The following is a 12,500-nucleotide window of genomic DNA, read 5'->3' as shown; positions in this document are numbered from 1 at the left end:
TGTATTGACAGTAGTGCACTTTACTGTTACATTTAAACTTTGGATTGGATGATGGTCAAATAATGGTCAAAACATGTCGAAATTTGGACCAACCTCTGATCTTTGTCCCAGCCCTAGAGAAAATAGTCTGGTGAACTGAAAAGATATGAACTCTCAACTTCAGCTATTCCTGGTGATATGTGTCCTTCACAACCGAGCCAGATACCCAGAGAAAGAAATGTGATAAATAAACCGAAGCTATTCTGAGGTCTGCAGCCACAACAAACCACTTGATCTCTGATAGAGTTCGACAAACAGATAGAATAGCGATTTGCACTGCTAGCCAGAGCCGTGACATTCACTTAGATAGCAAACCGATAAAAACCTCTCTGACCCGAACCGAACACCAAAACCTTTGAAACAAAACCAAAGCGAAAAAACTAGAAAGTTATCCCATAGTGGAACTCTGTCATCACACAACCTGAGGCAATTCCTTCAAATTGTTCCCGACAATTGGACCCCAGGAACTGAACGATCATGAGGAAACACCTGACACGACCGCGTATTCCCAGAAAGCACTTTTAAAAGGATCAGAGGTTGAATAACGGACTCACTCGCCGATATAAAGCAAAGCCCTCCCACAGATTATTTTAATGGAGGCAAACTCTAAAACAAACACAAGTCTTTCAAAGTAATTCTAAATCACCAAGGAGAGCTCTTATCAGTTTGGTCGAGGAGTAGGGGCTGACACGGTGGAAACCGAGAGATTCTGAGCTACTAGATCGTTCCAGAGTTCCTAGTCGGTTTTCCACAGCTTTCTGCCAGAGGTTCTAACTGTTCAAACCCTTACCCCCCGCTTACTCAGAGTGGACCAGAGTGGGACAGCGGCCCGGACACAAGTCGTTGGAACGTTCTGTGGTGAGGACGCAGTGATAAGATCCACGTCTATCGTTAAGGTTTCAGAACCAGAGAATGCTAATCCTCACGATCAGTCAGCTGTCGACGTCGGTATCGTTCTGAAACCCCTTAAGGCTGTGGATAGTGAATACCAAATCAGTAAAGGCTTCTAAGAGTTTTAAGCTTTGTTTTGGTAGTTTTGTATTATAAAATCAGGCTATTTTTGTGTACAGGTTGTTATAATGCTACACAGTGGTACATGTAGTTGTGCTAATGCTACGTTGGGAGCTGTAGGTCTGCTACAGGTTGCGCTAGGCTACGGTAGGTCTGCCTGTAGTTGTGCTACAGGTTGTGCTGATGCATCATGTGGATACCTGTAGTTGTGCGAATGCAATGCCGGGCGCTGTAGTCCTGCTGCAGGTTGTGCTAAGCTACGATAACTCTACCTGTAGTTGTGTAGCATGCTAAGCTACGGTAGATCTACCTGCAGTTCTGCTACAGGTTGTACTAAGCTACGGTAGGTCTGCCTGTAGTTCTGCTACAGGTTGGGCTAGGCTGCATGTGGATACCTGTAGTTGTGGGAATTGGGTAGTTGGGCGGGGCTACCAGTAGTTCTGCTGCAGGTCGTGCTAATTCTACGTGTGGTACCTAGCTGTGTGAATGCTACGGCGGAAGATGTACCTATAGTTGTACTATCAGTTTCGCTATAGGCTACATGGTGGATAGCTGTAGCTGTGTGGATGCTACGGCGGCGGGTGTACCTATAGTGGTACTATCAGTTTCGCTATAGGCTACATGGTGGATAGCTGTAGCTGTGTGGATGCTACGGTGGCGGGTGTACCTATAGTTGTACTATCAGTTTCACTATAGGCTACATGGTGGATAGCTGTAGCTGTGTGGATGCTACGGCGTCGGGTGTACCTATAGTTGTACTATCAGTTTCTCTAGGCTACATGGTGGATAGCTGCAGCTGTGTGGATGCTACGGCGGCGGGTGTACCTGTAGTTCTGCTTCTCGCTGCCCACCAGGAAGCGGTCGTACAGGGAGAAGGCCTGGTGTCCGTTCCAGTCGGTCAGCTCCACTCGCAGGACGTTGGGCCGCTGGCTGCTCAGCAGGTACATGAACTCGTTCCCTAGCCAGTGCTCCCCAGCCGGGTTCCCGAAGCCCTGCGGACACGAGGAACCAGACATTGTCGTTTAGCAGACGCTTTTGTCCGAAGCGACTTGCAACCATTCATGCACACATTCACACAACAACGGGCGGAGTCGACCATACAGGGCGACAGCCAGCTCGTCAGGGTGAGGTGTCTCGCTCAGGGACACCTCGACACTCCGGGGATCGGGATCGAACCAGCAACCTTCCGGTTACAAGTCAACCATCTCTACCTCCTGAGTGACTGTCACCGGACCTTATCAGTGATGCAGAACTCTGTGCAGCAACACCTTGTTCAGGTTCGACGCAGGCGTTCTCCGAGAGAATGCACTTGTTTTTGACGCGCTTTGGATGAAATGGAAGAAGATGAGAGTGAAAAACTAAATGGAAATGGATAATTCACACAGGGACATTATCAGTCGGAAAATAGGGTCAAACTCTGTGCAATTTTATTGGTTTGTTGTTCTTAAACTGAATTTTAGTGCAATGTTAAAATGCCATATAGAAACGCAACCGTAGAAATAAATGTACTTTTAATGTAAAACAGACTGAAAGAGGAAGTGAATGTTTTTTTCTAACCAAACTATTTTAAAATAAAGAAATGCGTCAATGATATAAACGTCCTTTCCAATAAAATAATCTAAAACGTAGGAGACGGCCAGGTTTCGAATAACTGGCTCTGAAATACCAGCAAGAATCCTTATATAAATCAGTTTATATCAGAATGGACCAAAACAACCCACTAAATCTCCATCCCTGTTCATGGAAAGATTAAATCTATGTCCCTTTGGGGCCGCTGAATAGATATCGACGTTTCTTTGGAAAGCTCCGAAGCAACGTCATGTGTTTCTAAGCATCAAGATAAAGAACGGCTTACGGAGACCCGATATACATTGTAAGAAAGGAGAAAGAAAACCCTTTTTGCAATGTTTCCTTTCGACATAGATTCAACTTTACAGTGTTTTTCTAGGATATTCTTGTAACACGACCAAACTTCGCCGGGTGAATTCCAGTTGAGCGCAATTATCCGATGTAAGTAAAAAAAACATGTATAAAATGAATAACGCTAATAATATCGAGGCAGATTACAGCGCTGGCGTAGTCAGACGGCAGTTGGCTCGGCGTTCTCTGACCGTACCTGCCGAAAAAATAAAAAAAATGGAGGTGGAAAGTGGTACCAGCTGAAGTTAGTGGCCCCGTTTCCATCTCCTCTCCTAGTGGAACCACACATGGGGAAGACATCAGCACGTCGGCCTCACATCCAGAGGACAGACGAGGACAATTCACACAAGTTCCTGTTTTTGTCGGAGTGGCGTCTCGCCTCGTGCCGTCTGTGATCGATGCGTGCACGCAGGCATCGATCGCAGACATCGATCAAGGGTTGTTTATCGAGTCGGCGTCTTGCCTTGCGATGTGTGTGTGCGTGCATGCGGGTGCCTGCGTGCATGTATATGTGTGTACGTGCATGCATTTGTGGGTCTGTGTTTTGCGTTTGTGTGTGTGTTGGGTTTGAGTGCGTGAGTGAGGAAGATTGAGGTATGAATAGGGGATTGCGGGTAGGTGTCTGGTGCTGGTTTCATTGCGTAAAATGTGAATAGATAGATCAAGGTGCGAGGAACACAATAGGACAGTGTACTACCAGTGTTTTCATCACACTACGAGGTGTGAGAATGACAACAGAAGCAGCAGTGTTACAGTGAGCATGCCGGCGAAAAGCTTTTATTCCCCGAGACTCAATGAGGATAGAGCCGAATGTTTTTAACCACAGACTGTTGCTGTGTCAGTGGTTTCTAGAGGAATGGGAAACAGGGCAGCTGGAATGAGGAGAGAGAGAGAGAGAGAGAGAGAGAGAGAGAGAGAGAGAGGAGAGAGAGAGAGAGAGAGAGAGAGAGAGAGAGAGAGAGAGAGAGAGAGAGAGAGAGAGAGTCTGTGCATCTTTCCTCTCTCTCATTGTTTCTCACCATCCCTTACAACTCCCATCCAACTCTATCATTCTCCATCGACATCTCTCACCTCCTCTCTCTGTTGTTGTATATCGCTCTCTCCTCATTATCTCCTCGTTATCTTTCTCGCTAGATCGTTCTCTCTCTCTCCATCATCATCTCCCTCTTTCCATCTCTCGCTATCACCTTTTAATCACTCTCTATCCATCATTCTCTCTCACTCTCTATCCATCATTCTCTCTCTCTCTCTCTCTCTCTCTCTCTCTCTCTCTCTCTCTCTCTCTCTCTCTCTCTCTCTCTCTCTCTCTCTCTCTCTCTCTCTCTCTCTCTCTCTCTCTCTCTCTCTCTCTCTCTCTCTCTCTCTCTCTCTCTCTCTCCTCTTTCAGCGTGGCTGCATTCGGTTTCTCTTCCCTCTGTCTGGGTGCCGGACCCATCCGGACCCATCTGGACCCATCTGGACCCATCTGGACCCATCTGGACCCATCTGGACCCATCTGGACCCATCTGGACCCATCTGGACCTGGCCCTGCATGAACCTGATCCCCTGCGCTGTGGAGACGGTTAGCGGAGACCAGCGGTCCGACAGACCGGCCACTGCCTCGTGTCCGCACTAGACCCCTGTGACCTTACATACACACCCCCCCCCCCCCCCCCCCCCCCCCCCCCCCCCCCCCGTCTGTACACAATACCCTTCTCTTGTTCTGGAGAATTATCTCAATCAACATTGAGGAAGTTTACGTTTCGATTCATGTGAAATGTTGGCCCTGAACATCACTTATCATGTGCATATCGGTTTGGAAAGATCTCGGAATCCATCATTATGGACGCTGTTTGAATTTACGTTACAAATTGGTTGGGATCCATTTTAGTGCGCAAAGGTCAGTTTGACCTCGTATGAGTTATATGGTGTTCATGGGGTATTTATGGGGTATTTAGGGGCTATTTATGAGTCGCCATTCTGGCTTTCAACGTCAGCCATAAACAAACCCTAGCATGTCTGCATAATAAAGTAATATCTGAATGTTTGCCTGGTCTGTCCTGGCAGATCCTCATCACCGCTTATATCGTTAAAAACATCAGGACTGCGTTTGAGACACAGGCCGAGGCCCGTATCAGCCTCTAGAACATTCTAGCCCCCTTCCCACGGAACAGTCCCAGAAAGTTTCACATACTTTAGGAAAGTGCATTAAATCTGTTGACCGGACTCTGAGTCAGTCGGAGTCCAACGATGTGCGGTGGAATAGACTCACACCATGTCAGGCACAACCCCATTGGTCGACTCCGGGTGCCGTCCGGTGGGGGGGGGTTTGCGACGCAAACCGACGGAAACAAATCGGTTGTTTTGTTGCCGTGGTTACATGACGACACGGCCGCCCGAAGCCTTAATCCGCGGCGGCCCTTATTTTCATTTTTCACTCCTCTTTCTGCGCACGGTTTAAATGCTGGGATGACCGACGGCTCAACCGCTACAACAGGGCTTTTTTATCATGGTTCCCTGAAAGCGTGTATTCAGACCAGCCCTTCGTCGTTGGTTGCTGCGGTATTATTAAAGAGATACAATGTTTACAGCGGTTCTTTTGTGCAACAGAAACTCAGGATGAAACGCTGCAACAGGCCACGCCGGCGGTGAGGACCAGTCGTTTGGGAGATACAAGCTGGTCTCACTTCTCTCCAATGGTCTCTCCTCTCTCAGCTGGTCTCTCTTCAGCGAGCTGACCGACCGCCGGAGCCCTTGAGCAGCAGGTTTATCTTAAGCACCGATCAGAGAGGAGACCAAGCAGGACGCTCCTCTCTGTCTCCTTTCATGGTTTCACCATCTCTGCTGAACGGGCCCACGCTATATTAATACGTACGTGGCAACGTGTATGTGTGAGAGCGTGAGTGGGAGACACACACAGAGAGAGAGAGAGAGAGAGAGAGAGAGAGAGAGAGAGAGAGAGAGAGGAGGTTGTATGTTTATGGATGTGTGTTGGTGTATGTGTGTCTGTGTGTGATGCGTGTTTGTGTGTGTCTGGATGTGTGTTTGTGGGTGTATCTTAGTGTGTGTGTTTGTGTGGGAAGTGTGTGTGGGTTTGTGTCTCTGTATTTGTTTGTGTTTGTCTCTGGATGTGCGTGTGCGTGTGTGCATGCGTGTGTGTGTGTCTCACCATCTTGTACTCCTTCCATGTTCTCTGGAAGTCCACGCTCCCGTCCTCTCTGCGCTGAACGACCGTCCAGCCGCCACCAGCTGACTCCATGTTACAGTAGACCTACACACACACACGCACACACACGCATAAAGTCACACGAAAAGTCACAAAAGGAGAGAGAGAGAGAGAGAGCGGGAAAGAGCGAGAGCGAGAGAGCGAGAGAGAGAGCGAGCGAGAGCGACAGCGCATGAGTGCACATTCATCAGAGCCCAGGAGGAACCTGGGCCTCTCAGTCCAGAAGAATCCTGGGCTCCATCTGACCTCTCTCTCTGGAGCATCCCTTCAGATAAAGCAACCGGACCTCTGATGAAAACACTGAGGCCGCTCCTTCATTCCGAGCGCTCATCCGAACCGCCGCGGGGAACGGGCCGTGAGTCCGCGCCCCCCCCCCCCCAAACAGACCCAGAACCCCAACAGCATCTTCAAACCTCCTTTCGGACCACTTCATGAGTCATGCATCTCTCAGCATCAAGTCCGGCCTCCCAGACCTCTGAGCTCCAGATCTCTCTCTCACACACACACACACACACACACACACACACACACACACACACACACACACACACACACACACACACACACACACACACACACACACACACACACACACACACACACACACACACACACACCTGGCTCCATAAGGGGCCCTTAACCTCAGCCCCTGGTGTGTAAGCTGATATCGTGCCTTATTGTCCTAGTGGCCAACGCTAGCTCGGTTGGGGGGGGGGGGGGGGCTGGGATCTAAAGCTAGCGTGGGGATCCAAGATGGCCGCTAGGCCACGGGGGAGCGCAGGGCGGACACCTCACCTCTGGCCTGCCCACGCAGCTGAACACACACACGGATACACACACACACACACACAAAGACACACACACTTTCATTTCACACGCTCACACCTCGAACAGTGGGTGACGGGGGTCTCGGACACAGCGTGGACACGGACGCAGAACACGTCTTTAAACACGTCTGAGCTCGGGGGCGGGGGGTCGTGGACAGGGAGGGGAGCGACCACGCTGATCGAAGAGATGGGCGTGGAGGCAGCGTGGGAGGCCTGGTCACCAGGACGTCCGTCAGGCTCTTATTAAAGTCAGATGTCCGAACTACACAACACCGGGACGGACCAATCAGAATCGAGGGTTCGAAAAAGCTGTGTGTTAAGGTAAGGCTGCTTTGTGTTAATATGAAATCCATTTTCTTTTATTTCTATCTATTTCTATGTTCTCTACATGCTTTTGTTGTTTTTGTTTGTAGTGTTGCTTTCGTGGCCAGGTCGGTCTTGAAAATAGCATGCATAATCGTCACAAACTCTGCCGGTACCATAAATGTTCTATATAATTGTACGTGCCGGTTGTGTGTGGTATCTGATTTGACTTGATGTCATGTGACACATCATCTGTGGCTAAATGTGTTTTGGGTTGGATTTTACTGGTGTTTGTGGGTGAGTTACTGAAATGTCCCTGACTTTATTAAACCCACACAGACACACACACACACACACACACAAACCGAGATATTGTCGTAAAGTCTCAACAGATCCTGGCCAACATCCACTACCACAAACATCCACACCCATACACAGATATGCCGATTTAATTGCCCACTACTCAGACTAACACTTGTACACACAACCAAACACACTTCCTGATAACTACTCTGCAATTAGTAAGAGTTCCTTGGAGTTCCTGCATTGAGTAGAAAAAACACTAATTTGTAAAGTTGGCTAAACTAACTGCAGACACTTTCACTTTCACATGTGCACACATCAACACACACACACACACACACACACACACACACACACACACACACACACACACACACACACACACACACACACACACACACACACACACACACACACACACACACAATCAATATAGTTCCTCATAAATTCAACAGATCCACGCAGAAATTCACTGCTGTCAAAGGTTTGACATGCTGTATATACTTTCAACATGACAAAAACACACACAAACACACACACACACACACACACACTCGCGAAAACCAAATGCATTTACGACGATGTACACACCCCAAATACACTCTCTCACGGTCACACACACCCCCTCCCCCTCCCCCTCCCCTCCCCCTCCCCTCCGCACAGGAAGGCAGGGAGCACCTGCTCTCTCTCACCTTCTGGCCGTGTGCCAGGTGTATTTCCAGAGCTCCTGACAGTGATCCTCCCCTCCCTCCCTCCCTCCCTCCCTCCCCTCACCTCCTCCCTCCTCTCCTCTTCCCCCCCCCCCGTGTATCTTTAGCTCTGGACTGAGAAGGCGTCTCAGAGGTGATGAACGTTTCACATTAGCGATGGGGGGGGATATAGCCTCTCTCTCTCTCTCTCTCTCTCTCTCTCTCTCTCTCTCTCTCTCTCTCTCTCTCTCTCTCTCTCTCTCTCTCTCCTCTCTCTCTCTCTCTCTCTCTCTCCTCTCTCTCTCTCCTCTCTCTCTCTCTCTCTCTCCTCTCTCTCTCTCTCTCTCTCTCTCAGGTAAGACTGCAGACATTGGGAATCGAACCCTTAAACTTTTGTCTGGGCGGCAAACACCCTGATCACTAGACTCCATGTTCTTCATGATCTTCAAACATCTTAAACCTCGGTTGTTGTGTGGTCTTCAAAGTGGATCTATGGGGCCGTAACAGTGGCTATGACAGAAGCCCTGGACCGGACCGCCCTGGACCGGACCGGACCGGGCCGCCCCGGACCGGACAACCCTGGACCGGACCGCCCCGGACCGGACAACCCTGGACCGGACCGCCCTGGACCGATCGCCTCACCTTCTTGGTCTCCTGGGGCGTGATGTAGATGGTGTAGACCCCGTTCTTGTGGAAGCCCGCCTGGTAGACGTCGGCGCAGTCTCGGTGCTTCTTGTCCTCCTCTGCCTTCTTGGTGCTGTTGGGTACCGCTGGGGAGGAAAGCAAAGGCCAGGAGTCAGTACCTGCTCGCTTTAAAACTCACAACCCCTTCTCACTCTGCATGAGGAAAGAGGAAACCAAACGCCAGGAGTCAGTACTTGGTCAGGTTTGAAACTCAAATCCATGTCTCACTCTTCACTTAAGATGAGGCTGTCACCAACCATGTAGAGTCAGTACCTGTTTGCGTTTTAAACTCCCAACCACGTCTCACTCTTCACAACCAGAGTCGGTACCTGGTCAGGTTTCAAACGCACAACCATGCCTCACTCTTCACAACCAGAGTCGGTACCTGCTCGGGTTTCAAACGCACAACCATGTCTCACTCTTCACGACGAAGAAGCAACCAAACAACTTTGAAACCCTGCTCTGGTTTCAAACTCAAAACCATGTCTCACTCTCGACGATGAAGTCAGACAAAGGCAAAATATTTCGGGATTGGCAAGATGTACATTGGGGCTTGAACCCCGAGCCTTTGGGATCCAATAAATAGATGTAATAAATACATCCCGCTCATCAATCATCCATCCCATGTTTTCCTTCGTCAGGCGCCAAACGTTTCCATCCGTCGGCGGTTTACACCTCCCATCTCAGAGGAGGAGGGGGAACGGACAGGAGATGAGAGGAACCGGGTCAGAAGCAGAGTGGGGACCCCCTGTCCAGGTCCTCTGACCACCAGATAGCATCTGAGGGCTTCCAGCCTTGGAGAGACACCCGGCCTGCCAGAGGGATTGACTCGAACTGACACCACAACACCCCTCCTCCTCTCAGAGACAGCTGCGTAGGTAGCCCCTCCATCTGCACATGATTACGACGGCCATGCTCTCAAACCGAGCAGCCGGTACGAAGAACTACGAGCTAATACGTCTCCGGTTCCTGTTATAACAAGTGGTTTGTATTTACCTTCTCAAGCCACCCTTGCTTCATCGATGGGAATCCCTTTCCAATTTCTACTGCCTCCCCCCTCCCCTTCCTCCTTTATCTCCTCTCCTCCTCCTCCCTCTCCTCTCCTCCTGCTCCCCCTCCCTCTCCCCATCCTCCTTTATCTCCTCTCCTCCTCCTCCCTCTCCTCTCCTCCTGCTCCCCTCCCTCGCCCCATCCTCCTCCTCCCTCTCCTCTCCTCCTGCTCCCCCTCCCTCTCCCCATCCTCCTCCTATGTCTCCTCTCCTCCTCCTCCTCCATCTCCTTTCCTCCCTCCCCCCCTCTCTCCCCTTCTCTCCCCCTCCGCTCACCTCCTCTCCTCTCATCTCCCGAACGAGACTCTCTCCTCAATTTACGCCTCATTGCTTCTACTGGGCTGGGGGGAGAAGGAGAGAAGGAGAGGCAAGGCCCACTGACCCTGAGCACTCTATCAGATCTCCCCCTCTCTCCCCCTCTCTCCCCCACCGAGCTCCGTCTCGGACGCACAGCAGCAGCCCGCTGATCCGACGATGGGAGTTCCGTCGGCAGCCATTTTGTTGACTAAAGTATCGCGTGTCGGTTGACGAGGGGTCTCCCGGGGCGACGGACTGACAGAGCAGGCGCCCCCCAGCGCCGCGGTCTCCAGCACAAGAAAGGGCCGCCGTGACAGGGCGGGGGGGGGGGGGGTGGGGGTGAGAGTCAGCGGGGGCCAGGGAGGGGTTCTCTCCAGGGGGCCGCATCTCACCGGTACTTGATCCGACACATCCCAGCTCAATTTTTTCCCGACCGCTGTGGGGGGGGCGGGGGAAGAGAGAGGAAGAGAGAGAGAGAGAGAGAGAGAGGAAGAGAGAGAGAGAGAGAGAGAGAGAGAGAGAGAGAGAGAGAGAGAAGACGTCTCCCAGGGAGGGAACGGGTGTGTGGCCAGAGGTTGGGCCATGTTAAGACCCTTCCTCCTCCTCCTCCTCCTCCTCCTCCTCCCCCTTAAAACCCTTACTCCCCCCAACGCCTTCTTTCACCGTGGCCTCCTCCTCCGATACCTCCTCTCGCTCCCCCTCCTCTTCCTCCTCCTATCGCTTGTCCTCTTCCCCCTCTTCCGCCTTCTCCTCCTCCTCTTGTCCCCCCCCTCCACTTCCACCTCCTTTTCCTCCTCCTCCTCCTCCAGCTCCTCTCCCTTCCTCACCCGCCTCCTCCTCCTTAACCTCCCCCTTCTCCCCCTTTCTCCTTATCCTTCTCAACCTTCCTCTCCTGCTCCTTCTCCTCTTCCTTCGCTCGCTCCTCCCCCCCCCCCCCCCTCCGACTCCGGCCTTCGCCCAGAGTATGATGGATCCCCTCTGATATTTATTTAGAGACAAATCCTTGGTGGTTCAGCGGGGACTCCCATGGTCAGAGGGGGGAGCATGTGAAAGGACAAGCAGGGGGCTGCTGCGTGGGCATAAATCAGTTGCCCTGCCATTAAAGTGTCGCGGCGTTGACCCACTCGCGCACTTAAGATAGGGGGTCGGTCAAACGGAACCAAGTCGCAACCGACACGGACGGACGGACGGCCCAGTGAGAACAGCTGGAAGTGCCTTTAAAACAAAAAAAAGACCCAAAAAGTGGCTAGCACCAGCTACAAACCGAAAGTTAGCTAGGTTGCTGTTGACGTGCACCCTCGTGCCTTTTAAACCGTTTTGGCGGCCCAAATGGACCAATGAAGAGGCTAACGCGAGCTAAAAAGCAGAAGGACGTCTTCAGCAAGGTTGCCGTGCTGTGCTAGCTAAAAGGTTGTTGTGCTGTGTGAGCTAAAAGGTTGCTGTGCTGTGCTAGCAAAACACAAGGAAGTCAACGGCAAGTTGTAGCAACAGCAAGCAACAGCAACAGTAAGTAGTCAACAGCGTATGCTGTGCTACTTGCCGTAGACGTCCTTCCCATCAACATACTTGCTGTTGATGTGCTTCTGTTTTTTCTTTAGAGCACCATAGGAAAACAATAGCAGAGTGGGTTAAAAAAGGCTGTCCCATGTGATCGGCCCTTTAGCTGGCAAAACTATTTTGGTAAGGGGGGGGGGAAGAAAAATATCCAGAATCTTGATCCACTTCAGAGCGGTTTGCTGCGGCCGTACAGCATAAACACAGAGTCAGTTGATTGTGTACCACGTCAGCGATGCCAGATGTTGAGGCAGAAGAAAGCGTGGTGGAGCCTTTAACTCGGTCCTAATGGAGCGTCATCAGCGTCTTATCTCGACCTCCAGCAGAACCACTCGTCTCAAGGCCAACCGATACTAATTTGAACTGTCTTGTCTCGGTGGAATGGTTTTTGTTTGTTGTCGGGACGCCTGACACACACATTAGTTTGCTAGGTTACCGACAACCAATCGAGGTGCAGTACACAGAGAGTTTACAGCGAGCCGTCGAGCGAGACCATAACTGAAATCGGTCGCTAAATACCAGCCGCGGATAACGTGAGCCAAAACAGTCATAGCTATGCTTCACACTTTATGCTTTACAATTGTGTTTACTTTATGATTTATCTATGTCTAAACTATGC

The 12,500-nt window shown here is 50.8% G+C and overlaps 1 protein-coding gene across 1 annotated transcript in view; it reads right to left on the bottom strand.

Annotated features, from left to right (window-relative positions):
* angpt1 (angiopoietin 1) overlaps positions 1–12,500 on the bottom strand; it is a 41,460-nt gene that overhangs the window by 19,429 nt on the left and 9,531 nt on the right. The window contains exons 5-7 of the mRNA XM_056583399.1: positions 8,940–9,067; positions 6,119–6,220; positions 1,876–2,042 (exon numbers count right to left, since the gene is read on the bottom strand). Of these exons, the coding sequence (XP_056439374.1) occupies positions 1,876–2,042; positions 6,119–6,220; positions 8,940–9,067 (397 nt within the window). The remainder of the gene's footprint in view (positions 1–1,875; positions 2,043–6,118; positions 6,221–8,939; positions 9,068–12,500) is intronic.

The sequence above is a fragment of the Gadus chalcogrammus genome, chromosome 22, assembly GCF_026213295.1.
Source record: "Gadus chalcogrammus isolate NIFS_2021 chromosome 22, NIFS_Gcha_1.0, whole genome shotgun sequence".
In the NCBI taxonomy this organism is placed as follows: domain Eukaryota; kingdom Metazoa; phylum Chordata; class Actinopteri; order Gadiformes; family Gadidae; genus Gadus; species Gadus chalcogrammus.
This window is presented reverse-complemented; position numbering and strand designations above follow the sequence as displayed.